Consider the following 25804-nt stretch of genomic DNA (forward strand, 5'->3'; position numbering starts at 1 on the left):
TCACCCCTCTCAACCCACCCCTCCTTCCTTCCCCCAGCTCTCCCGAACCCAAGGGGGACTGTGCTGCGTTCTGAGGCGCGACATGGCACAGAGGCTGGCTGGGTCGGGGGAGAGTGGGATGGGGCACAGGTGAGCTGGAGGAGCCGGGCTGGGTTTAAGGACGAGGACAATCCCCCCCAGGGTTGCCGAGAGACAGGCGGGACGCAACTGCAGGATGAAGGAGGGGACGGCGGTGGGGTGGAGCGAGACGCAGCCGGGGTGAGGGGCGCTCGGAAGGGCGGGACGGGCAGGGAGCACAAAGGAGCCGGTGGCGAGGGAAGAGGGCGACGGGTGGGAGCGGTGCGGGGGCTGAGGGGGGCGGACGGGGAGAGGGCGCGGGCTGAGGGGAGGGGGTCAGCGGGTTACCCCGAGGACTGGGCCTCCCCCCCGCCGCAGGGAGGGGGAGTCCCCGCGTCCCGGCCGCCGGTGCAGGGTCCGCGCTCAGCCCCGCCGCCATCGAGGAGCCGCCGCCATTCGCCACCCCGGCAACCAGTGCCGCACCCCGCCCCCGGCCCGCGCCCAATCGGCCGCCGCCATGCTGGGCCGGCGGAGAGCCACCCAATCGGAGACGGCCTCTGAGGCCCCTGGGTCATGTGAGCGGGCAAGATGGCGGCGCCCACGAGGAGGGCGTGAGGTAGGCGGAGCCATGTTGTGGGCGTCGGGAGCGGCTCGACGGGGGCGGCGGGGCCGGCTGTTCGCGGACAGCTCAAGGTCGGAGCTTGAGCTCGGCGGCGTGGCCGGGAGGGTGAGCGCGGTGCGGGGGCGGCGGCGGCGGCTAGTAAGGCTGGTGTTTGAAGGTCGGGGGTGAGGGTTCTGTCTTGGGCCGGGGGCTTTGCGGGGCTTGGGGGCCTCCGGCGGCGTGCGAAGATCAGGGAGAGATGCGTGTGCAAAACGTGTGCGAGAGTCAGGGAGCGGTGGGTGGTTACAGCTCCGTGACGCTGTGTCTGTGCATTACCCAAAGGACAGGTTTGGGACCCTCCTGAGACGTCCTGGAGTGATCCCGGTGAGATCCTGCCCGCTTGTCCTCCTTTCTCCGTTCCTGCATCCTGCCAAGCCCCAACCGGACCAGGCACAGTCCTATAGACAGGGCTTGCGACTGAGCCTTCACGTCATAAAAGTAGCTTAAAGTAAGTATGACTGGCAAAGGGAGTCTGGGAGAATTTCCTCTGGGGTTAAATATCTAGAAAACAAGCATTTGAATCACTAAACACCAGGTTTAATCAAGAGTTTTTGGCGTGGGTTAACCTCAGCTGGTTGCCACGTAGCCACCAAGATGCTATGTCGCTCCCCCTCCTCGACACGACAAGGAGAAGATATGAATAAAAGCTCATGGGTTGAGATAAGCAGAGGGTGATCACTCAACAATTATCATTATGGTCGAAATAGACTAAACATTGGGAAAATTTAGTATATTGTCAATCAAATTAGAGTAGGGTAATGAAAAATAAAGCCAGATCTTTAAAACACCTTTCCTCTACCCCTCCTTTCCCTCCTGATTTTCTCTATCTCCTCCTTCTGAGCAATGTAGGAAGGTGGGGAATGGGGGTTGTTGTAGTCAGTTCATTACATGTTGTCTCTACTACTCCTTCCTCCTTGCACTCTTTCCCTTCTCCAGTGTGGAGTCTCTCCCAGAGGAGTTCTCCACAAACTTCTCCAATGTGAGTCCTTCCCACAGGCTGCAGTTCTCTATGAAATGCTCCATTGTGGGACCCTTCCACAGGGTGCAGTCCTTCAGGAACAGCCTGCTCCAGTGTGGGACCCCCCGAGGCTCACGTGTCCTGCCAGGAAACCTGTTCCAAAGTGGGCTCCTTTTTCCATGGGGCCATAGGTCCTGCCGGGAACCTGCTCCAGTGCAGCTATACCCACAGAGTCACAGCCTCCTTCAGGCTCTGGCATGGGATCCCCGAGGGGCTGCAGGTGGATATCTGCTCCACCGTGGACCTCCATGGGCTGCGGGAGCACAACTGCCTCACCTTTGTCTGCACCATGGGCTGCAGGGGAATCTCTGCTCCAGCACCTGGAGCAGCTCTGCCTCTCCTGCTCCACTGACCCTGGGTGTCTGCAGGGCTGTTTCACTCACATTGCCTCACTCCTCTTTTCCAGCTGCTCTTATGCAGTAATTTTTACCCTTTCTTAGCTCTGTTATCTCACAAACACTGCCACTTGTTGAAGTTAGATTTAGACTTGGCCAGTGGCAGGTCCATCTTGGAGCTGACTGGAACAGCTCTGACAGACATGGGGGAAGCTTCTGGCATCTCAGAAGCCACCCCTGCAGCCCCCCAGCTACCAAAACCTTGACACACAAACCCAGTACAACTGATGTGGTATATAAGTCTCTGGCTAAGGGTACCAATAAAAAAAGTCCTTATGTGTGGAGTATAAAAGCAGAGTAGGTATCTTCATTGTTTCTTTAAATCTTTACAAAGTATGGATTTATTTGGGTTTTTTTTCCTTTCACCTCTTTTTGACAGTTAAATCAATTTTAACCTGGAATATTGCCATGCAAAATACGAAATACATTTGTGATTCATGCTGGCAAAGAGTCTAAATGTTTATTTGATTCATACTGGGGCTGTGTAACTTTGGGGTTTTTTTGTTTGTTTGTTTTGTTTGTTTTTTTTCCTTATGATCCAGGACTCCAAAATGACAGGAAGAGAGTTTCTTGAACTAGATTCTCCACAGCAAAGTCTATTTTTGGAAAGACTCAAGCAGATGGAAATCATACAAAAGATGTTAAATGAGCTTCCTAAAACAGATCAGTAAGTGCTGGTGAAATAAATGAAGATAAGTGCATCAAACATTTCGAGACTTTTGGAGGCTTTTCTTTTTCGTTACTCTCATATTACAAATTTTCTTTGCAGTTACAAAAATACTTAATTGTGAAGATGCTTGTTAGCCCAGAAGAGAGAACTTGTTTATGTTTTTCCAATATGGTTAGTTCAGTGTTAGCTCTGGTCCTGTTCAACTGGTTTCCAGTGTGTGTGCTCTCCAATGCTTAGGGTTCTGGGATGGCTGATCAGCCCAGACTGGCTCTGAGCATCCACATAGTCCTATGCTAGAGCTAATACATTTTCTAGGAAATGAAATGTGATTCTGCTGGAGTCATCTTGTGTCCAGCAGGGCTGGCCTGGGGCCAGGACTTAGTGAGTGTCAACCTGCTGGTTTCTGCGTTTCATTCTGCACTGCTTCCCATTTCAGGAAGGCAAGACTTGAGGTATCCAGGTGGTGGTGGAGGAGTCAGCTGGAGTCCTGCAGGCTCACCAGCAGGTTTCTGTGCAGCACAAAGTCAGCTAAATGAGTTCTGGGCCTCACAAATGACCTTTTTGTTTTGTGATACTGCATTGCACTGCAAAACATTACTGGACCTGAGCTGGTTCTGTTGGGAGCCATTTGCATGTGTGTATCAGCTTGGATAAATTCTGTATAAATAAGAGGAATTGGAAGCTTACATTATTTATATATATTTTTAATAGGACTGAATTGCTGCCTGAACAAACTGCTGGTAGTAACACAGGGCTTCCCCACACAGGTGAGAAAGCAAAGGGTGCAACTTTGCATAGGATCTGCTGCCCTCACATTCAACTTGAAACACTCCTTCCTCAGGAGGGCAGGGGAGGCAGATACCTCAGTGGCGATGTGGTGGCGATGTGGTAACGTCTGGATAGAAACTGTGGTACTTAAGGACTGACTTCTGGGCCTTGGAAAGAATTAGCTGCCAGTCCTGGCAGGACTTTAGGCTTGGATATCCAGAGGGGAGGTCACTAATGGCTGGAAGGGAAAAGCAAACACGCTGCAGTCAGACTGAGAGAGTTCCTGTTCACTAAAGCATGTTTTTAACGTTAGGGAGCTTGTATGTAAAGCAAACAAACAAAACCTCAAACCCCAATGCTTCCATCCTCTCTTTCTTTCCTTCTGTGCAGTGTAGCAGTTCTGTACTTCAGCAGGCCTAAGCAGTTTCTGCTGGTCATGAGTACATTAATTTGATCTGGTTTGGATACTTAAATATGCCTCTAAAATTTTAATCTCTGTCCTCCACATTTATGGATGTGCCCACCTGTGTTTCACTGCCTGTGACTGTAAACATCCCAAGAGAATGAAATGGCTGATTTGCCACAAGTACTCCATGGACATTTTGAGAATGATGTCCAGAATTGGGAAAATGGGGATTTGAAAAGGAAATTTCTTTTTAAAACAAAGCACAAAAAAAAGAATAGCTCTTAAATAATGGTAAGAGAAGAGATCTGACCAGTAAAGTTCTTTTGGTCTCTCTATATAGCAGCAGAATTGAAATGTTAGTAGCTTATTTTCATCTTTGAAAATCTGGTATATATTGGGAACTAAAGTATTTTCCTGTTCAAAATGAGAAATTGTTGGTGTCTTTGATATCAAACGTTTTAAGTTTTGGACATCTCTGAAGTATTTTCTGTATGATTTTTTCAGTGCTTAATGTTACTCTAAGCATTAAAATCAAGAATTTTAAGTAGACTGATTTTTTTAAATTATGTATTTTAATTGCTAAATGGCTTAAAGATTGTCACTTTGATAACTACAAGTAAATATGACATTTGGCCTAGCATAAAGTTTGTGATCGGTTAAGTAATTTATTTTTAGTGATAAATACAATTTTAAAAAGAAACTTTTAACATAATGGTATTGGTACAGCCTCAGAATCCGTGCCTTCCAGGTAATTGCTTTGCCTGGCAATAGTTGCCATTCTGTGAATTTTAGATTTGGGGAAACCTAAAGCAAAGAGTTGTTTCCACTAACCAGATAGTGCCAGCTATAATGCTAAAGATAAAGCACAACTTCCTTCTGTCAGTCAAATGAAGTTACATAAATTTGCTCATCAGGCCTGTAAAATTGGCATGCTTGCCTGTTCCCTCTCTTGTGTTACCTGCTGGGATGTGATGTACTCAAACGGGAACTGTTTGTTAAGATATTAAATGCTGCTGACTCTCTGACTGCTTTATTCTATTCTGCCTTCACCCTATTAGGGTTTGCAACACAAGTAGTTGCTCTAAACCATATGTTAAAAATATCGTAGATAACAGAATTCAGTCCCTCTGCTATCAAGGGAGAAATAGAAGCTCCAGTTCTGTAAACCAGTACATTGGAGTTCTGTAGCCTTTAACTAGCAAGGTAGGACCTTAAATCCATGTGTTCCTTGCAGACAAGGAAAGCTTACAGCCCTTCAGCATGCAGGTTCACTACAAATGATCACCAGCAGCTGCTGAGATCATTATTGCAAAGTCTGAGTTATCCCACCTGATTTGTTCTATAAGGTGTTAATGTTGAAACTAAACCTATACTTTTGGGTATGCAGGCTAAAAACATGGCTGATTACAGGAGCTACCTGTGATTCTATATATGTATTTCTTAATTTCTTTTCAGAAAACATTCTCCTTAGAAACATGCTGATTAGGAGAGCAAATTTAATGAAGCTTCCATTAGCTGTAATAAACTAAAAAAAAATTGTAGAAAAGGCTTCTCAGCCTGTCATTTCACTCTTAAAGTGTGTGTAAACTCAGGCATGTAACAAAGGATGCTGTACTGGTTGCTTTTGAAAGTAGTTCCTCTCTATTTTGCACTAGTGAGAGATTTACCTCTCTTACCCCTTGTTGTAGGATATTCAGAAAAGAATTGTAACACAGAGTAAACTGGTTTACGGTTCTCAATTGCTAAAATGACTTTTTTTCCTTTCACAGGAACCTTTGTAATCATGGATCATACTTTCTAGCAGCAAATTCAAGCTTATGTGGCTTAGCAGCAAATAATTTCTTCAGGAACCTCCTAAATATCAGAAGGGCTGCCTTGGTGTCCGCTGTGCCAATGGCTGTTATTCCATTTCTTTCAACAACAGCAGTTTATGAAGTTTTTGTGCGTGGCCCTTTATTTTCAGGTAAAAACCTCTTTATTCCTTGTTTTCAAAAGGGCTTTGCTTTCCATCCACAACATAATACTAGAGGAGCTTTTCTTCCCTACAGAGCAGTGCTCTTGAACTGTTGTGGTCTTGAAAAACCTCAGTTTGTAAAGCAGGGTTTGAAAAACAATGCATTGGGCAGCAGTAAGGTCTTGAGGTGGAGTGGGAAAGGAGATGCATGTTTATGTAGATTTATAAAAATAATTCTGTTACACGACTTGTTTTTAGATTTTTCACTCAAAGTCATGTAAAAGCAACTGCAACAAAGCAGCTCAGTTTCCCCCATCTGTACAATTTTATTTGAAGGTCAGCTTTAGAGTGATAAATTCTTTGTGGGTTGGAATGGGAGTGTTGTTTTGTGTTTGTTTTTTTTTTTTGTAAAAGGAAGAGTCCTCCTTTCATAATTTCTTGCATGCCTGTACAGTGTGGCAGTTTCTGTCAAGGGCCTCTTTCCACATTCTTGCACACAGCTTATAAATTGATGTGGTGGAGCATGTGTGGATATTGACTGAAATATTGTTTGCTGTGCAGGTCAGCTGAACTGTGAGGTCTGTGCTGTGGTCAGAGGAGGATTAATAGGGGCTGTTGTGGGTGCTCTCTATCCTGTTTTCCTGGCTCTCCCCTTGAACGCAAGCCTTGCAGCCAGGTATGTCTTATTAACCTGTAATGAGTGAAATGTATTTATTGGTTAAATCTTCCATTCTCAGAGTAAATTCTGTGGAATTTAAGTCTGTGCACACCTGTCTTCTTGTAGGCATGTAGTACATGGGGAGGGGATTTATATTACGGTCATCTAATTACAAGGTGAAATTTGTAAGAGCTACACCAAGCCTCCAAAATGAAACAAGATCTGCAAAGCAATCCACTGTGAAGCACTTGTATTTAACTGGAACCCTACAAGCCACCCAGGATGTGCCTGGCTGTGGGCAGTGGTGGCTGCCATCTTGCCAAGCAGTGAAGATGGCTGGACAACTGAGACCTCAGTGACCCTGGGCAGTGCCTGGCAGCCAAACTCCCTGGCAGGTGTCATTCTCTGTAATTCAGAGCACAGCGAGGCTTGGCAAGACTCAGTACAGGGTCAGGATGTTTTATAGCATCTATCCAGAGAGCTCAGTACCACCAGGTGAATTTAACTTAGGAGAGGAAGGAGAAAATAACTATCTACCTAAATGTTTATAATGTTAAATTTTGACACTTGCATGGCAAAAAGAAGTAAGTTTCTACCGCTGTTTATGTTGTTTAGGTACATGTCATCTCCCTTGCCAGGGAAAGAAAATGCAGTACGCTACTGGCTCACAGTCACTCAGCCTGTCTTTAGAAAGATGAGTCTGGGTGTACTGGTACAGGGTCTGACTGGATTATATCTTGCCACTAAACAGCACGGAATATATGTCAAAATACTACAGCAGATGCACCTTAGCAGGGATCCTGAAGAGCTACAATAACTTTTCAATTGCCTTGGATAAGTGACCATAATAAACAAGGAAAAGAAGTTGTTGCTTTCTGTCTTTTTTTAATAGAAAAACAAAGATTCTGCACTGACATTTTTCAAGGTTTGAACTTAAATGCAGGTTAAGTTTTTTGTTATGCCCAGCTTAGTGTACATCTGAAAAACAGCATTATAGACAGGTGTGTTTGTTTGGAAATGGGGGGGGGGAAAGCATTTATACTGCCTGCTTAGTGTTTGGCTCTAAGGTGATGCTACATCTTTTTGAAGCTCTTAAAATGAGTATTCTTGAAAAAGGAGGCTTTTTCTTCATAATGCAAACTACTGAGATTTTTTTTTTAAAAAAAGGGGGATCATGGCAAGGGTTTTCTAGATATTCCTCAAAATCTGAGTATTCTTCTCCCTTTTCTCCATTCTGCTAGCACAAAATTTCTGTCACAAGATTACCTCCTTTAGGCTGTTATGAGGGTCCCACTGTACACTGAAGAGAACACTGTTATCACACAGCAATCAGAGTGATACTCGTGTCAGGCTTCCCAGCATATGTATCAAGCAACCAAAAAACAGTCTAATCAGAACATGCTTTATCCTTTTTTTGCCTTGAAATTACTCTTTTCACGAAGGATGGAAGTGTGCCAAGAGGCCTCCTAGGGCTGGTGTGATATCTCAGCTACCTCAAGTTCTAAGATCAGTGGTCTAAAGTAATGAATTTACAAGTCAGGCATGTCTTCACTTTGGTGACTGTATTGGTTCTAAAGCAATATAAAGTGCCAGGAGGAATTTCTTCACAGAAGGCGTTTTGGAGTGGATGGCCCAGGGGCAGGTGGGAGGCCCTATCTCTGGAGGTGTTCAAGAAATGACTGGATGTGGCACTTAGTGCCGTGGTCTAGTTCAGAAGTTGGTGATTGGTCAAAAGTTGGACTCAGTCTTTTCCAACCTAAATGATTCTGTGATTGTAAAAGCTGTACAGTTACTGGTCAATTCATGTACACTTTAGTAAAATTCTAGCATCCCCTGAGATGCATGTGGAAATATTTATTAATTAGAATTAAAGAATTCAGCATTGAGACTAATTGAATTGGGTTAAAAGTTATGCTGTAATACTGGTGAAAAATGTATTAAGGAGTTCCATCATGTTTATCTACCTTTTCCTTAATAATGTGTCATTACAGCAGGAAAATCACCCACTCTATTTCTCTATAACCAGGAGTAGCAGCCTGATTTGTACAGGGAAGCAGCAAACACAGACTACCTGTTTTTACACAGAGATAGTTCAGTTTCCCTTGATTCAAAGTATTACTGTGTCATGTGGGGTTCCCATACTGGTCTGCATCTAAAGAGAGACCTTGGCCTTACCTTACCCACCCTGACTTTGGAGATTCTCACGGAGCAATTATTTTACATGACAGTGTACTGTCATATCTCCAGAAGCCATCAGACTTTAACCAACAGAACCACTTACCTGTGATAATAAAAACCATAAAATAAAGGTGTTATTTTGCAGTAGTATCTTTAAGAATGACTATGGCTGGTTCAGTGATTATTGCATCCGTTTTTGATGCAGGATATCAACTTTACAATCTCTTCTACAGCCCTCTGCCAATGATGTGCCCATCTTCCTGGTACACGCCCTAGTCCTGCTCTTGGCATCCTCCTGCTAATGAGCACAGAATCATTTCACCACAGAAATTATTTCCCCACATCTACACATCCCACTTCAACTAGGCGTAAAACTGTGGAACCAGCAGCTGGCAATATGCAATTTTGGTACAGGGTGTTCTTTAAACTGAGTCCCTTGAACAGTTCCCATACCTAACATATCCTTCAGACATTTTACAGTCTAATAGTAAATATAACCAGAATATTGCTGATTCCAGCAGAAAACCTCTTTAAAAGCTCTAGAAAACATGGAATTTTAAAAATCAGTAAATGTACAAAAGCCCCTTGTGTTTTGCAAAAGATTCCTCTGTTTCACAGGGAAAACTGATAATAGTTTTGACAAATGGTATGAGAAATCTGATAATCTGGAAGTACGAAGAGATGCCAAGTGTTAGAACAGGGTTTCCTGCACTTCTTCTGGTATCATCTCTCCAGGCATCTACAGATTGCAGAAGCACTGATTTGTTTTTTCCTGCTACAAAGCTCTTCAGAGGAAAGACAGAGAAGTTAATTTAGAACAGTACTAAGAGTCACAGCACCAGAATCAAACTATAAAGGACTAAAGGAGAACTGAGCATTAAATTGTTTCTTATTTAAGTACTTTAAATGCTTCTTTGGTTGACTCTGGGGTGGAGAAATACTGAGAAATATAGGTAGCGTAGCTACACAGCTGAACACTGGCACCACTTAGTTCTGTGGTACAAAAGTTAAACAAACACATGTTCCAACGCTGAACAGGGTACTTTTTGCAACTACAGGCCAAAAAGGCTGAGCATGCCAGTATGGTTTTAAATTTTTACACTATTTTTTGGGAAACGTTCCTTTTCATCAAGCTGCAGACCACTTTCACTAGAATGCCTGCATGTGGAAAGCGCTATTTTAAACTGTCTACAAATAAAGCATTTAAGATGAACAGAAATCAAAAAGTACAGTGCATGGCTCACTCTGGAGCTCTGAAAATGTTCAGCACCGTCAAACCTTTTGTTTTAAACACTCACTCCAGTGTTTAGTGTGGAAATACCAATTTGATGAGATGGTGATTCATCAACATATTATTAACCAGTCATCAAACTTCAGAGCCTAAAAATAGGACAGAAAGCAGGAAGATGCCAACAGACCACAGAAGGGTTTATGTATTTTACTCCTCCATGGTATATTGATCAAACATATCCATATTTTAAAAAATTAACAAAGAAAAACAACTATAAAATACAAGAAGTGCTGATTCTCAGAAGTACAGCTCTATCTGCAGTTCAAGGAATAACATCTTTGTCCTTACCACAAAATTATCTTTCAATACAGATAAGCAACATTTCTCCTGCATACCCTGATCCATTTTATCTTGTTTTCAGTGGATGACCCACAAAGAGAGCAGAAACAGCATTTTCAAGTTTTCCCCCTTTGTTGAATGAACCAAGACATTAATGAGAAGAAAAAGATGAAAAAACATTTGAGCCCATAAACTGAAAGATCAACAAGTCTGATTTTATTATGATATTGCATTCTTATCTGGATGGCACATAATTACAAGGAAACATTTACAATATATTTTCAAGTATTAAGTTTTTTTCATTTCAAGGCTTTCACTTCAAAAGCTACATTAATAATACACCATACAGATAGTACAGTCAAGAGTTTCAAATAGCTTCCTCCCCACTATTTGGTTTAAATATGATTCAGTAGGCACTACAAATGCCTGCAGCCACTGACTTTCTTGGGACTTAACCTTGTTCTTGTACCACAGTACATCATTTTGCATGTCAGAAAATCAGCTGCTCTCAGACACAGCTCACAGGTCGTGTCACGACAGAGCAATGTGCGGGTTCACACAGAGACCAGAAGAACTGAGTCCCTGACCCTGCCATTTAGCAGTGATGCGACAAGAAAGAATGCATATTTAACTTAAAAACCACTTCTACACTGAAGTAACTGTGAAAATGCCACTGTAACATCCTATACTACATTAATGTTTTTCTTTTTGTCAATAAACTGCAAAATAAAGCATGTTCATGAAGTCTGAGCTAGGCAGGTTGAGCCTAGGTTGAATCTAAATTATTTCCATTTTGCATATCAGTCAGTGCAGGTCCTGGTGGTTAACTCTGACTCCTGTGCCACGGGTACAACCCATCAGTTACAGCAGTTACCCAATTTAAGACTGAAACCTTGAACAGCCCTGCTGATCCACCACAGAGGTGTAAGGTAACACATATCCCACTAAGTCTCTTTTGTGCTGGCAATATACCCTGAACAGATGGAATTCTACATACAGTGGAGTAAAACCTGTTTGATAGGATATTGCCTTTAAAAAAAAAAAATCTTGAATGACAGTAAATGATCCCAGCATTCAACTTTTTTCTTTTTAACCAAAGACAGCAAAAGCCCTGTTACCTCTTTATTCTTATTTCTTATACTACCTTTTAAAATAAAGCAGGAAATGTGGCCAGCAGCTGGTCCCGTCTCTTCTGCCCCAACACAGCTGAATCCACTTTAGCATAAAGAAAAACAAGGATGCTAAATACACATATACTTTATCACACAGTGATGTTTCACAAAGAAAATCAAACTCCTTTTATACTGATGAACATGTGATAGGGTCTAGCACCAATGAAGCAAATGACTGGGAGAAAACGCTTTCACCTACTTAGCCTTAAACACAAAATTTAAGGCTTTAAGAAACAGTATTTCAGAACCACTAAATAGATTTTTTTCTTAAGAATTTAATAAATGAAACTGATCTGGAAAGTATTCTTTGTGAAACCTCACTTTACATATTATCATTTCCACAATCCTTCTTCCCCCAACTGACATACATTTAAACAACCTAGACATTATAATACAACTGAAAAAAGAACCCACTCATCTTTTGTGATAGGGAGAAACACTGATTACTACAAGAAAACACACGTTATTTGTTTGTCAAACTATTCTTTCTCCTATCTCAGTTAATCGTGGAGCATTTTTCAAATCATTAGCCTCAAGATACATATTTGCTTATCTCCAAACTGTGCTTAATTGTATCAACTTATAGATTTCTGGATACTGTAAGAGGCTAAATTAAGAACTCTACAGTGAAATTAAGCACATGCATATACACGCAATATTTTTTAGACTTTAAAGCTACTCTGAAGTAACATAGGAATTTCAGTGTGCATGGGCACAGAGATTTACTTAAGGGAAGATAAAGTAACGAGTTACTTCGATGCACTGCATTCTTCAAACCCAGTTCTCGTTAGAGGTCCATGCAAAAGACTGACTCCTCTACATGAGGATTCCACTGTACAGATTAAGCAGTGTTCAGGTTCTGTTTAATCAGGCATAACCCTGCATCATTAATTAGAGCAAGCTAGAGAAGGACTTTTGAAAGGTACTGTGCATCCCTAACACTGGACAGTATTTTAAACCAACAGGTCACAAATTTATTTTTTTTAAATCAATTTAAAAAGCAAGGTACTCACACTTTTGGGACAGTCTCCTGTGATTAAAGCTATAAATGCACATCCCCTTTATTAGCATATTTTCCCTTTTCAGCTCATCAGATACTTGGTTTAATAGAAAATTTCTATTTCAAATGGCATGAGCATTTTTTTAATTCCAAATGTAGCTGTGTGTTGGCTATGTAGTGAATGTATCGGTTTCGAAAAGGGGAAAACAGCTAATGAGAATGATGTGATTGTAGCTTTCACTATTAGTTACCATGGAGAGCTAGAAACATTTCGGCAGAGTAGGCCAAGGACCAGAGAAATTATTTCCTGAGCCAGTCATTACAAGAGACTGGGATAAGCAAAGCAAGCTGTCTGATACCGCATTATGGGAATATATTGATCCTTACCAGGTTGCGAGGTGGAAAACGACTGTTCTTTAACCCCTACACAACGGAGCCTGGCAGGGCAAGCACCTAAAAGAGAAACTGTCAGAGAGGTTTTAATAGTAATGTATAACTGAGATGCAGTACAATTTTATATGCATGCTTTCTTTTGCCGATCATTACTATTTTCTTAAGTCTGTCCAGTGACGATGGAGTTTTTGGTTTGGTTTTCTAAGCAAGCATTTTCGGCTCCTCAGGAAAGCAGGCTAGACATTATCTGACTCAAGACCGGGTAGTCAGCGTTATCTTTACTGCGAAGCGGAGCCGAGCACACCTTCATGCATCGGGTCGGCATGATCTTTTCACCCAAGTGCTGCGACCGGGCTCCGGCGGCACCTCCGCGTGTGCACCACGCGTGTCAGTCTGCACGACCACTGTCGCACTGCTGCACACAGCTCTGCGCGACTCCTAACGCCAAACAGGCTCACACCACTACCGTCCACACGCCAGATTCACAGCACCTTGAACCAAGGCCACCGTCTGGCTCCCAACGTGCCGTTCGAGAGGATTTTTTTCTGTTACCCTGGACACTTAAGTGCCAGGTCCCCCTTCTCTGCATCTCCCCCAATACCACCCCATCACCACTGTATTGATTCTTTTCCTCCGCACCATCGCCTGTTTCCTCCGCCGCGACGCGAGGCCCTTAGGGGTGAGAACCCCACGAGTACTTGCAGCAGGTACTTGACCCTACATTTTGAAGGAGGCCGCTGCCCGCCGAGCACAGATGGAGCAGAACTCCACCGACACCTGATCCCGGTCCACGTGCAGGCAGATCCCGCCGGGGGCCGCCCACTCCTCCTCCGCCTCAGTCCCCACGGCCGCCTCCTCCAGGCCGCGGGGCTGGGGGCTGGGCAGGGCGTAGTCGTGGTCGCTGCTCTCGCCAGCGGGCTGGAGGTGCTGGTGCTGGCGGCGGGGGCTGCCCGTGTCCCTGAAGAGGCTGGTGCTGAGCTGCAGCCCGCCGGCGCGGGTCCCGGCCAGGCGGCTCAGGAGCTGCCCCAGCGCGCTCTGGTTCGCCAGCACGGCCCGCAGGTAGCTGCTCTCCCGCTCCAGCTCTCGCAGGCGGCGGCTCAGGCCGCGGTTGCGGTCCCGCAGCTGCCGGTTCTCGGCAGCCAGGCCCTGCAGGCGGCTCTCCAGCCCCAGCACGTACTGCTTCTTCTTCAGCCGGTTCAGCCGCGCCGCCGCCGCCGCCTTCAGCCGGCTGCCGGCCCCGCCGCTCCGCCGCCCGGGCACCGCTGGCCGCGAGCCCTGGCCCGGCGGGGGCAGCGGCTCCGGCTCCTCACAGAAACAGCCGCTCAGCTCCGCCTCCAGGTCCCAGTCCGGCCGGGCCGCCTCCAGCAGGTCTCCCAGCTCCAGCCCCGGGAACCAGTCCTCTTGCTCCCACACCTCCAGCGGGCCGCTGGGCGCCTCGGCCTCCTTCTCCTGCCGCCGCGGCTCCGAGGCGCCCGGGGGCTTGGGCCGCGCGGGGCCCGGGTCCCCCTCCCCGCCGACATCCCGCCCTCTCGGGGCCTGCCCCGCTCCGGGCAGCGGCCACGCGGCACCCGAGGGGCTGGTCCCGCCGGCCGAGGCCGCCAGCAGCTGCGTGAGGCTGTGGCGCATGGCGGGGGCGGGCGCGGGCCCGGCGGGACGGGAAGGGACGATGCCCGAGGGCAGGAACCGGCGCGAGGCTGCGGCCCGGCGCTCCCGGCGCGCGGCCTGTCGGGAAGCGGCGGGAGGGGGCGCCGCGCGACTGCGCCCGCGCGCGGGAAAGCGGCGGCCGGGAAGGTGGAATGGAGGGGGCGGGGAGGCGTAAGGGGAAACGTGTGTGAATGGGTGCGGAGGGCATTTCAAACTGGGGAAAATGCAAACGTTTGCTTAAGAAAGGATGGTCTCGGACGTTTGGTCTTCGTACACTTTCAAGCCTAATCAGCGAGAAGGGAGATTTAATCAGTGAAACAGATAGGCGGCAGGCAAGCCATCTCTGAGTGATGTCCAGGTGTTAGAAAGACAAATTACTTGTCGGTAGAATTGTCTCGTTAAGCTCTAGGGCTTAACATGCTTCAAGGATCTCAGACATAGGGGGAGGTTAACAGAGCCTGGGGAGAAGGATGTGCCACTGATAGCGGACACAAAGAACGCAGAATTTACAGGCCACAAGGGCATCTGGCAGAACTCCCGAGATAAGAAAGAAACCAATAAACCCAAGTCGGCAATTGTGCTGAAATCAGCTCTAATGGGGTAAAAGGTAATTCCAGCAGGAGGTGATCACGACCACTGGCTCGCAGCCCACTGACCCAAAAGAAGAGAAAGACTGAGCATGTGGACTAATTGATATAAGAAGCCAGAGAATCATTAACCAGATAGAATACCAATTAATAAGAGACCTTTGTAACTTGAAGCCAATGAACACTAATGCCTTTGTTTGCTAAAATGTATAAATACTTAAAAGTTTTGATAGTTGGTGTTCTTGATTTGTGGAACACCACCACGCACCCAGGGTTCTGCAACTCTGAAATAAATAACATCTCTCTCGAGTGTGTAATTATTGGCTTGTTGCATATCATGAATCCAATTTTTGTGGACAACAGGGTGTGTGAGAGTAGGGGGTGGAAGGGAGGCATGTGTAGTTAAGGGGGATGAGAAGTGTACAGGAGATGGGGTTTGGGGCGTATGGAGGTGGCGGGGGGGTGTGCTAGGTGAGGGAGTAGGGAGGAAGGTCTCTCGCTCATAGACATCACCAAGGGAAGGAAGAGGGCATGTCCCTGGGGACTGCAGGATTTGGGGGCTTTCCCACCACCATGCACAGAGGCCTGTGAGACTGTTCTGTCACACAATGAGTGGGTGTCCTCTGCCCTGATTTAGAGTATTTAGGCATCTGGTCTCAGAGTCTTTTGCAGTGACTGCGGGGATACAGTCACTCTTCCCTGCCTACCAACTAATTCAAACAGAGCAGCCAGCTCTAGCCCTGCTGTATTCCTTCCTCAGACCATGAGTCTAATGTGTAGCCTGGGTCAGTTGGCATTTACACTCTAGATGCCAGCATTGAAATTAAATGTGCACGTGGGATGGGCACAGAAGGGGGAAGTATGGTTGAAAAGTAGGAGGATGTAGTCCGTAAAACATGTGGAATGACACTTGTAGGAGCCAGGATCAAAAGAAATGCTGTGGTTTGTCATACAGCAGCCAGTGAGAAATATTCAAGGAGAATACAGAGAAGTTCAGAAGACAAGTCTGCTGGAAGCTACTACTTATGTAATGAGTCAGAATCACAGAACAGTTTGGGGTGGAAGGGACCATCTAGTTCCACACCCCCTGCCCTAGGCCAGGACACCTTCCACTAGATCAAGTTGTTTAAAGCCCCATGGAACCTGTTCTTGAACACTTCCAGGGATGGGGCACCCACAGCTTCTTTGGGAAACCTGTGCCAGAGCTAGAGAATACATCTGGTTCAGTAAGGCCTTGAGATGAACAGGTCACAGGCTGGAAGATCTCCAGACCTGCTGTTTCTGATCACTTCTGTACACAAGATCAATAGATACCAAGTTTGATGTGATGCTGTGGCTTTGTAGATGTTCAGGACCAAGAGATACTCAAGCTATTATCTAAATCCTTGAGTTATCTCAAGGTATATGCATGTGACAAAGAACCTGGGGAACTCCCGAGGCAGCTGCCTACAGATCTGGTGGGGGATTGGCCCATTATGTTTTGTTGGTTTTTGTTTGGTTTTGTTGTGTTTCTTTTTGTTGGAGGCTGAAAGAGCAGCAGATGAACCTCAGCAGCTAAAAACTACCTCCTTGCCTAGGAGACAAGCAAGAGAGGGTGGGAGGTCTCTGTATCCCAGAATGCTGACAGGAAAGATTTTGTTTTTGGCAAAAACTGCCAGACATACACAAAATGAAAGGGTGTATCACTATTTTTCTACAGAAAGCACCTAAAACCACAAAAAAAATCCTGGCAGAGCATCCAGAACCTCAATCTGTTTCAAAGATTATTGAAATCACCCAAAAGACTTGACAATTTATTTTGGGCTGAATGGGCATATAAATAATGCTATTGCATTAAACAAGATTAAAACAACTGCAGAAAACTACTAGAAAACTGCAGTAGAACTACTAGAAAACTATACACGGTAATTTGCTTGGCCATCAGTTGTTGTGTATTACTTGTTCTTGTATTTAACCTGTTAAGTTCCTGAATTATGACTGTTTATGATGGAGACAGTGCAACGTGGGATTTCTTTCTTGGAGCCTCAGTGTTGCCTCTTACATGCCCAGCGTCTGTTGAACTTCAAGGAAGAATCAAGGACAAAAGGCTAAGGGTTTGAGCTTTTGGCCATCTCAAAAAAAAAAATGATTTTAAATGAAAAAAAAAAAAAAAAAAAAAAAAAAAAGAAAGAAAGAAAACCTATGTTTCAGCAGAGATTAGGAGCAAACTGATAAAATTCCTATTTTACATTTTCCACACTAATGAATAGCCGTTCAGATTTAACAGTGTAGAGATTTACTTAGGTAAAAGTGTAATGACAAAAACCAGTCCTTGTAGGGAGGTTTAAACTGGTGAGGATATTACAAAGAATCCAGAAGATGGCCCCACGGAAAGGAACGAAATGCAGTGATGTGTTGCCACAGAGGCACCTACCAAGGAGAGAACAGTGGAAAACGATGCAGTTATGCAACAAAGTGACGGAGTTTGACATTCAGTGTTCTTTCTTTAGTCAGCAAGTCCATACTGTGCTTTCTGTAAGCATCGAACCGCAGAGAGAGCTCGTTGTACGCCTGCTTGCTGCTTTCCAGCTGTCCTTGGAGCTGTTGGACCTTCAGATCTTTGTCCACTGCTGCTACCTCTTTCTCACAGCACCTTCCTGCTCTCTGCATGGCTTCTTCCGCAAGCTCCAGCTTCTCCCCCAGCTGCTGAATCTCCCGTTCCTTATCTTGCAGAGCTTTGCCCCTCTCCATGGCCAGGTTCAATAGCTGCTCTTTTTCCTTGTGTGCCCTCTCCAGCTGAGCCCACAGTTCGGTGCTCTGAGCCCTCTGCTGACTTTCTGCCTGCTCTGCCCTTGCAACAGCTTGTTGGTGCCTCTCCTGTAGGAGTTGCAGCTGCTTCTTCAGTGAATCCACTTCCCGGGTATAGGCACCTGCTTGGTGGCTCTGAGCTTCTAGCAGCTCCTTTTCTCTCTCCCGGGCTCTGCAACTCTCATAAGCATGTTTCTCCTGCAGGGAGTATAACTGCTGTGAGAGCTTCCTGGCCTGGGCAGCCAGCCGGAGCACTTCAGCTTCCTTCTCCCTCACAGCCTGGCTGAAGAGCACTTCCTTCTCCTGCCGCAGGCGCTTGTTCTCCTCCCACAGCTGCATGTGCCGTTTCCTGTGTTCGTTCTTGAACTGGATCATCTTTTCACGGTTGTTGGCCAGATCCATGAAGCGCCCCTCCAAATGCTGAATCTTCAGGGTCTGAGTTTTAATTTTCAGAGCATCCTCTGTCCTTAGTTTCTCCAGCTCCATGTTGAGCTGCTCCAGGGCCCTACAGCGTTTTTGTGTGTCATCTGCTTTCTTTGTCAGCATAGACATTAAATGATGCTGCTCTTCTAGATGTAAAAGCAGCAGTGCTTTCTCCCTCCTCTCCTTAGAGATATCGCAGAGTTCTTCAAGGCCTTTTGTCAGATCATCCATGTCTTTGCTTGTCTCTAGATCACCTGTAGAGTTGGCCATCCCTGCTCCTCTCTCATCCTGAGCCATGGAGCCCCTGTCTCACACAAAGACAAGAAAAAATGTTATAGTGGCTGCTTCTCTTAGTGACACTCAGCATGATTAAACATTACCCGGTGGTTGTGTGGCCAACACCAGTGCTATAAGCTGGTGGAGTTTCTCTGGAAGTCTGGAGAAACTGATATGGGGGGACAAGACCTCCCAAAACCAATGTCAGCCTGAAACCATACAGCCCTATAGCCCTCCCCACATCCTTTGGTTCAGAGTCAGGCGGACGGAGAAGAAGGTTTAGAGACTCCATGAGCAAAAGCAAGAATATAGGCTTAGTATTTATGCAAGCCTATTCATTTGCTGATTTAGCTTTGCTAATTATTCCTTCTCAAAGTCCTGCTGTTATAGCCACAAGAACTACTATCATATTTAGGTAAAAAGCTTGTAAGTGATAAATCTGTAAATAATTCCTTAAGCAATCCTTCTCCTTTGCCTTTGTTTTCTCCTACAGACTCTGTATTATACCTGCAAATAAAGGGAGGGTTACATCAGACTTTTAATTAATTTATAAGATTTTAATAGTATATTAGTCATTAAAAATAACCGAATAGTCTTATCCCATACTTAAAGATTTATGAATAAAATAAGAGATCTATACAATGCTAATGATTACTGAATGCCCTGTGATACAAAGAGTTTGTGACTGGAGAAGTAGTTCCTCATTTGAGTTTTGACACTGATTTGCTGAATTATTTAAGGCATGTAATTTTAAAAGGCTGTTTCTTCTAAATAAGGGAAATATTTGTATTACATAGGCACCCAAATGATTATTGGTGCCAAATCACACAGTATGCTACCCAGACATTTGAAAAATTAGCCTAAAACTCATCTACAAGTTTTTCATGTGGATGCAGACCTGAAACTACACAGCACATGAAACAGCATGCTGATAATCAGGTTTTGTGAATTCCTGGGCTTTGACTGGAGATAAAGATAGGATGTGAGAAGGCACCAGTTTAAAGCAAGGATGAAAAGTAATGTACAGCAAAAATGGATTAACACCTGTGAAGCAGGTAGAGTTTCAGAGCTGTGTAGTAGTGACCATCAGTACGGACACCAGCTCTGTCTCTTCCATCCTGTACTCTCCCACCGCTGTCGCTACCTTGGATCCTGCCAAAACATTTCAAAATAATGGAGAAGGGGGAGAAGGACTGAGAGGTTTAGGCCATCCAGTGGAAATACAACAAAGAGCAGGGTTTAAGAAGAGAAAACTATTTTCTTACCAGGCATTTTCTTTCCCGTCTGTTTGTTATCACTCCTGCTGTGAGGTTCTGTCTCCATGGAGGTGAGACGCTGAATTCAGTCACCCCAGAGCTCATGACCTCATATGGGCTGGTTGGAGCTGGGCCAGCCCCACCAGGGTGGCTGAAAGAGCTGGCAGTGTTTCTTAGCAAACAAACATTGCTGATACTCTCAAAACCACACAAATTTGGAAAAGGAAAGAACTTCCACAAGCTTGGAGAAGTCCTCAATCTCGGCTTTTAATCCTGTGAAACTGTAGGTCATGTTCAAAGCAACATATGTTTTCAGGTGAAAAATTAATTCATATAGGCAGTGAATACAAATAACTTAGGTGCCTCTTTTCTAGAATAACCACTCTTTCAGGAGTGTCTCTTTAAGGATATAGAATCAAACCAACTGCTGTTACCATTTCAGTACAAATACATTGTTCTGAAGTGTCATATGCACATGTTCCCTAGTCATATAAGAAGTGTATTTGTCTGGCAAAGTGGAAGCTGTGGCAGCTACCAATCATACAAAACACCTGAAGCAGTAAGATATCAAAGACTTGCAACTACTTTTGGCATTTGTGAACTCCACAGGCTGCCTGGTTCATGAGAGTGAAAGTGGGTTCCCCAGCAGGTTGAATAGCACCTTCCCTTTTTCCCATTCATAGTGTATAATAAATTCCAAGTAGCATTTAAATTTCTAAAGTTAAATCAAGCAATTGAGTTGGAACTGTGAAGAGCTCCCTTCTCCCGTCTAACTGAAGTTGCAAGATTTCACTGGCTTTTAGATTTGCACAGTTGGAACAAATAAATGTGCATTTATTTTCAAAAATGTTTTCTCTCTTCATTTTGTTATATTGCATGCTGAATGGTTAACATAAACCACTGGGGTTTAATAAACATTGAATTCCTATTTAGTCTTAATAGGCTGCTTTTTATTTTAAAAAGTAATACATCTAGTACTTCATGCATTTATTTATTAGTAGCATGCATTTCTACAAGTTACAAATTCCAGTCTTATTTCTTATGCTGCAAAACTATTCAAGCCAAGACCACCATAGTCCCACCAGTCCCCTAATGGTGGCACTGAAGCACAGGTAAGTTACTTCTTGCGAAAAACCAAGCTAATAGATACAGGTACAAACAAGCACACTTTAAAGAATAAATACCCAACATACTTGTCATCACTAAAATTGGCACAGTTAGATCTTTATGAGTAGCACTAGAAAAAAAAAATCATCTTTACGTCTTCATTATTTAAGAGTAAGCATTGCAGACTAGCAAGATGATTAACACATATATATGTAGCAAACTTTTTATAACCCTGATTTTTTACAGTACACTGGAACTTAGTCCTCTGCGCGTTGTAGAATAGGACATCAACAGTACCACTTCATGTCATGCTTCTTTCACTGGAGAAGCAACTTACATATCCTAGAAATGTACAACTACAAATTTACATAATGTTCTGTGGGCAAATGTTTAATTTGAAATATGAAGTGACATATGACAGCACAAAACCAGAAAGGCAACAGAGCAAAAACTGTCAAAACTGCTACTGTGTTCCTCTTCCAAGTTTTATCCCCCAGACCTTCAATTTTATTCCCAAAGTTTCCTTTTGACACTAGCAATTAAAAAGCCACCTTATTTTGTCAATTTTGCAACCATAAGCATCCTGAGAGGTAGTGTATCTTCTATCCAGGTGTTTGGAGAGTTCATCATCTTGTCCCAAAGGGCAGTTTCATCTGAAGTGGAATCCATCCAGTCTACTCTAGTTCCATAGCTTTTGCCTAGAAAAATGTCAGTTTTAAGAGAAACGTTACTTAATATGCTGCAGAGTTGAGAGCAGACAATCAAATCTGCCTGCTCTAAAATGATTACACCTCCTGAGGTAGCTGACCTAGTGCTTTGGAGATCCAGTTCTGCGTTTTTGCTCTTGAACACTTCTATCAAATACAATTAGTGACAGTTTCACACAGAGACTTTGTCATCTTTCTCCAGACTTTTTCCTTGTTATCCTTAATTTTTTGTCACAATCCCAAGGAGAAAGATGTTAATTTCCCATACATCTGAGAAGATTTAATAATAAAACAAGATACTGATTTTTGTACTGAAATGGAACCTTGAGTATTCTAAAATTCAAATTGAGATTTACTATTCTAATTTGTAATTTAGGTTATTCTGGTGAACTATGCAAGAAGTTAATTTATGAAAGGTAATTTTTACATTGTATTTTTTGAGAAGACTCCAAAACTATCTTCCCTTCAGACCAGAGAGCAGAATGAAAGGGACAAATAGAAGAACAGTATGTTTTTACTCCTATTATATCTGCATGTCTTATATTCCCCTTATGCTAAAAACTTATTTGCATTTATAATTTTTCCTATTCAAGATCTTCAAATCTTATCATGCATTCCTCATCTATCCTTTTATTTCCACCCCATGATGCTGTCTTTACACCACACACCTAGTTTTTGCATGCGTAAGTTTGTAAGATGTTATCACAATTTTGGGTGCAGGAATAGCATATTCTTGTAATCAAAACAATACCAGATACAATTTATGCCCAGACAAAGGTTTATTTCTAATATTTCGCCTTAGTTGTCAGTCGTGCTAACACTACTATTATTTACATTTCAGGATCTGTGCTGAAGAATAGGTAAGCTTCTGAATGGAACCCTTCAGTAAATAGATAACTGAAAGGTTATTCAGTGATCTTCTCAAAACAAGAAGAAATGGAAAAGAAATAAGGAAAAAAAAACCCGGAAAGACTATTTAATAAATTAAGTATTAATGTGGTAATTGTCCAGTACCTGTTCCAAGACCTATCCGGAGACCTCCCAGAAAGTGGTTTGCTAGTTTGTTGTGGTCCCAGACTGTGAGTTCTACGCAGGCTTCTTTCAAATCTTCTGGTCTAAAGCCATCATACACCATGGTGTGGTTGAATACTGGGTTTGTAGTTTTTGCAACTGTCCTTGTTTTCTGGCGACTTTTTCTGCTAGTGTCTGGAAGAATGGTACTTCAGAAAGAAAAAACACTGTCAGTTCGCACTTATACACCATAGCCTGCATTAAACATACTGAAAAGACAAAAGCTACCGATTAATGTTGTGCTTGGCATGTTAGAACATGACTGAAGATCAGATGCTTTTTGGAGATGAAGACAAGGGTCATATTCTCAGTTCCTTACAGGCAATACTGGCAGCATGTATCCACCCCTTGTGCTTCAGAGGATGGAAGGGCAAGTCAAGTGGGGAAGAGGTACAAGTGAGTTTACTTGCTGTATTATACTGACACCAAAACCTTTTGTTGCTGCCAGAGATTTCCCCAACCATCTTGTTATTCTTGTCTCTTTACATTTTTAGTCTGCATATGAAAAGGAAGGGGGAAGAAATACAGCTATGCTTCTCATTTCTGTCTCCTCCCACAGTTTGCTAAGCTAAACCAAAGTCTTGCGCAAACACACTTTGTTTAAATGCGAATAAAAGCAGGCGGAGTTTGACCTGTCCTTCCACCAAGTAACAGAGACAAAACTAAAGTGCAGTAATTACACAGGACATTCTTCCAGTAACTTTTACTTGGTGGTATATACTTACCATCTTGAAGTTGCAAGCCCTGCAGGAGAATTTGCGTGACAGTAAAGGAAAATCAGAAAACAATTCAGTGGGGATTTTTTAATATGAATGTGGAAAAATGAAGATACAATTAGAAAACACAACTGTAGCATTATTAGTCCACCATGTTTGATGCCTTCAACAATTCTTACCACTTAATAAAAGAGTTAAGCCTGTTTCCTCTCAGAAGAGGAAGGTTATGGCATTCCTTCACCCAGATGTGAACCTCACCAGTAGATAGAGTCTTCTTTCCTGTAAAAATAAAACATCTGCTTAAGCAGATCACTTTTAAAGGTAGTTTCTATGATGCAGCAGTTCCTGCCCATTTGTAGAGGTGATATTCAGCCTAGACTTATCTCACATCTTAATTCAACATCGCTCTCTGTACTCTGGAAGCTGAAATCTTCATCCCATCAAAGTAGTACAAGATCACATCATGTCTGCATTCCTACAAAAAATTTTCTTTTATTACAACAAGCTACTAGTCTTCTCTTTCCAAGCCTCCTAGATAAAGAGATCAGCTTGTCTTCATGCTATGTGATGTTAGCATTTATTGCCACTCATGCTTTCAAAAAAGCTCCTTTGTGTTCTAAATATATTTGATTCTTATTGACTGACTGACTGTCTGGATTAAAGACCTGGCCTAGCTTCACTCTCAGATCTGTCCATTGTCAGTTGTCAGACAAGATTAAACCAAACAGATCATACTGCTATAAATTTTTGTATTCTGAATACTTACTTCTATTTCCTACATCTAATATTGCTTCGATTCAGTGTGTTGTCATTGTTTATTTAGCACATCACAGCCCTGCCTGATGATTTATAATCTCTAAAATTATTGAGAAAACAACACATACATTGCACTACAAATCTTAGGTTATAACAATGAGCTAATTTCTTCTATAGTAGCCTTAAAACCAGCAAAAGATCCCAAAGTGATCTTTGGGATCCTTAACTGAATTCACAACCAGGGTGACTTAATCCTCTAGGAATAAAAAAGAAAATCTTCTTTTATGTTAAAAAAAAGATGTCTGAAGTGACTGAAAAACATTAAACAGATTTTTTTAACAAAAAAAAAAAAAAAGAAAAAAAGAACAAAACCCCCAAAGGCCTGACAAACCCAAGCAAAGCAGCAATGCTTACCTCCAATGGGGTGTGGGACATACTGGAGTGCTAGTTTCATCTCCCCTCTGTTTTCTAGATTAAGAGCCATTGTTGAAATCTAAATTAAAAAATTAAAAAAAAATAAATAAAAAAATCTCTGTATACCTACAAATCTCAAACTTTTCAGTTCATGCACAGAGAGTTTACCATGCAAATTATTCCACTGGAACCAGCTTGACTTCTACATGAGGCAAGTTTTTTCTCTTGTTTCCTTATCAATTAGTCTTCCCTCAGTTTACAGGATGTAAGAGATTTTAGGGCACTTATAATCACTTGACAATGACTCAGATACATAGCTCTTCTACTAAAGCAGAAAACTAGACCCAGAGGAGACAAACAGGCTTTGAGGGCACATTTTTCCACTGTTGTATGCTTATTTAAAATTAGAAAATATATTCTTCCAGTCAGGAAACTTACTCCTTGTGAACAGAAAGTGCATTTCTCTAAACTCATTTCTTTAGGAATGTTTGTCTCATTTAATCCATATAAAAATCAGCCTCAACAAGAGTTATCTTGCAAAAAGGCACAAGAATATATCACTTCTTCATAGACAGTCATGGACCATCTATAGATGGAACATGGCACCTGTTAACATTTGGTTATATTTGCCCACCCAGAGCAGCTTAAAAATTAGTGAAATTAAATTAGTGCTGAAGACTACCATGTTATACCTGTTTTGTTCTGCAAATTACGAAACATGAGCAGAAAATACAAAACAGCCAACCTACTCTTGGCTTGAGGGGAAACCAGTTGATCTGCTTGTTGGATCGATCATTCCAGTCCCAAGTTCCTAAATCCAACTCCACTTCACCAAGGAAGCTGTTCCTCCCAAAGGTATCATTGTGCCAGACAGAGATATTAAGGCTTTGGTCCTTTAGGAGATCCTTCTCAATTTTATACTGCCCGGAGGAAGAAACAAGGACAAAAAATTAAAACAAGATGAATTTTTAATCAATGCTGTGTCTGAAAGTGATAAGGTTAGAAAAAATGTGTCCGGGTTTATAAATCCATAACTGGTCATTTCTTCGTTTCAGAAAACAGCCAACAAACAGCCAACAAACAGCCAACAAACAGCCAACAAACAGCCAACAAACAGCCAACAAACAGCCAACAAACAGCCAACAAACAGCCAACAAACA

The 25804-nt window shown here is 43.3% G+C and overlaps 5 protein-coding genes across 28 annotated transcripts in view; 1 reads left to right on the forward strand and 4 right to left on the reverse strand.

Annotated features, from left to right (window-relative positions):
• DLG2 (discs large MAGUK scaffold protein 2) overlaps window positions 1-542 on the reverse strand; it is a 999036-nt gene extending 998494 nt beyond the window's left edge. For 3 of the 5 annotated variants that reach the window (XM_027658823.1, XM_027658481.1, XM_027658307.1), the window contains exon 1: window positions 406-541. The gene's annotated coding sequence lies outside the window, so the exon portion shown is untranslated. Of the gene's footprint in view, window positions 1-405 lie in introns of all 5 variants that reach the window. The other 2 variants (XM_027658222.1, XM_027659729.1) reach the window with 1 other exon arrangement.
• TMEM126A (transmembrane protein 126A) lies at window positions 30-7451 on the forward strand. 5 transcript variants are annotated; one of them, XM_027660721.1, is made up of 6 exons: window positions 30-129; window positions 1006-1166; window positions 2674-2798; window positions 5745-5938; window positions 6491-6605; window positions 7203-7451. In XM_027660721.1, the coding sequence occupies exons 3-6, from the start codon at window positions 2683-2685 to the stop codon at window positions 7402-7404; spliced, it is 627 nt and encodes a 208-aa protein (XP_027516522.1). In that variant the 5' UTR covers window positions 30-129; window positions 1006-1166; window positions 2674-2682; the 3' UTR covers window positions 7405-7451. The 5 variants fall into 5 exon arrangements, with proteins under 5 accessions (XP_027516522.1, XP_027516358.1, XP_027516286.1 ...); XM_027660557.1 differs by lacking the exon at window positions 30-129 and adding an exon at window positions 668-784; XM_027660485.1 differs by lacking the exon at window positions 30-129 and adding an exon at window positions 669-784 and having other exon boundaries at window positions 1001-1166.
• Window positions 3689-14651, reverse strand: CREBZF (CREB/ATF bZIP transcription factor). Of its 7 annotated transcripts, XM_027660201.1 has the most exons (5): window positions 13622-14651; window positions 12895-12972; window positions 11480-11550; window positions 8763-8868; window positions 6540-6620 (listed from the first exon to the last, which is right to left on the reverse strand). In XM_027660201.1, exons 1-2 carry the CDS (start codon window positions 14524-14526, stop codon window positions 12924-12926), a joined length of 954 nt encoding a protein of 317 aa, XP_027516002.1. In that variant the 5' UTR covers window positions 14527-14651; the 3' UTR covers window positions 6540-6620; window positions 8763-8868; window positions 11480-11550; window positions 12895-12923. The 7 variants fall into 7 exon arrangements, with proteins under 7 accessions (XP_027515749.1, XP_027515830.1, XP_027516002.1 ...); XM_027659948.1 differs by lacking the exons at window positions 6540-6620; window positions 8763-8868 and adding an exon at window positions 3689-3807; XM_027660029.1 differs by lacking the exon at window positions 8763-8868 and having other exon boundaries at window positions 6526-6620.
• A 2738-nt stretch (window positions 14652-17389) lies between these two features.
• Window positions 17390-19902, reverse strand: CCDC89 (coiled-coil domain containing 89). 2 transcript variants are annotated; one of them, XM_027662363.1, is made up of 3 exons: window positions 19883-19887; window positions 19662-19769; window positions 17390-18645 (listed from the first exon to the last, which is right to left on the reverse strand). In XM_027662363.1, the coding sequence occupies exon 3, from the start codon at window positions 18636-18638 to the stop codon at window positions 17574-17576; it is 1065 nt and encodes a 354-aa protein (XP_027518164.1). In that variant the 5' UTR covers window positions 18639-18645; window positions 19662-19769; window positions 19883-19887; the 3' UTR covers window positions 17390-17573. The 2 variants fall into 2 exon arrangements, with proteins under 2 accessions (XP_027518164.1, XP_027518082.1); XM_027662281.1 differs by lacking the exon at window positions 19662-19769 and having other exon boundaries at window positions 19883-19902.
• Window positions 19903-21349: 1447 nt separating this feature from the next.
• The window catches only part of SYTL2 (synaptotagmin like 2), a 52888-nt gene continuing 48433 nt past the window's right edge, over window positions 21350-25804 (reverse strand). For all 9 annotated transcript variants that reach the window (XM_027661274.1, XM_027661364.1, XM_027661519.1 and 6 more), the window contains 5 exons: window positions 25394-25564; window positions 24645-24723; window positions 23654-23753; window positions 22702-22907; window positions 21350-21678 (listed from right to left, as the gene is read on the reverse strand). In XM_027661274.1, coding sequence (XP_027517075.1) covers window positions 21533-21678; window positions 22702-22907; window positions 23654-23753; window positions 24645-24723; window positions 25394-25564 — 702 coding nt within the window. In that variant the 3' untranslated portion in view covers window positions 21350-21532. The remainder of the gene's footprint in view (window positions 21679-22701; window positions 22908-23653; window positions 23754-24644; window positions 24724-25393; window positions 25565-25804) is intronic.

This window comes from Corapipo altera, unplaced genomic scaffold (assembly GCF_003945725.1).
Source record: "Corapipo altera isolate COAL_440 unplaced genomic scaffold, ASM394572v1 0, whole genome shotgun sequence".
NCBI lineage: Eukaryota > Metazoa > Chordata > Aves > Passeriformes > Pipridae > Corapipo > Corapipo altera.

Excerpts from the sequence above, each read along its gene's own strand:
- TMEM126A (XM_027660721.1), top strand. The coding sequence starts at position 2,683 with ATGACAGGAAGAGAGTTTCTTGAACTAGATTCTCCACAGCAAAGTCTA. Across the intron at positions 2,799-5,744 it reads GAGCTTCCTAAAACAGATCA|GAACCTTTGTAATCATGGAT; the intron begins GTAAGTGCTGGT and ends TTCCTTTCACAG. Across the intron at positions 5,939-6,490 it reads GCGTGGCCCTTTATTTTCAG|GTCAGCTGAACTGTGAGGTC; the intron begins GTAAAAACCTCT and ends TTTGCTGTGCAG.
- CREBZF (XM_027659948.1), bottom strand. The coding sequence starts at position 14,526 with ATGCGCCACAGCCTCACGCAGCTGCTGGCGGCCTCGGCCGGCGGGACC. Across the intron at positions 12,973-13,621 it reads GCAGCGGCCTCCTTCAAAAT|TTTCTCTTTTAGGTGCTTGC; the intron begins GTAGGGTCAAGT and ends CCTCTCTGACAG.
- CCDC89 (XM_027662281.1), bottom strand. The coding sequence starts at position 18,638 with ATGGCTCAGGATGAGAGAGGAGCAGGGATGGCCAACTCTACAGGTGAT.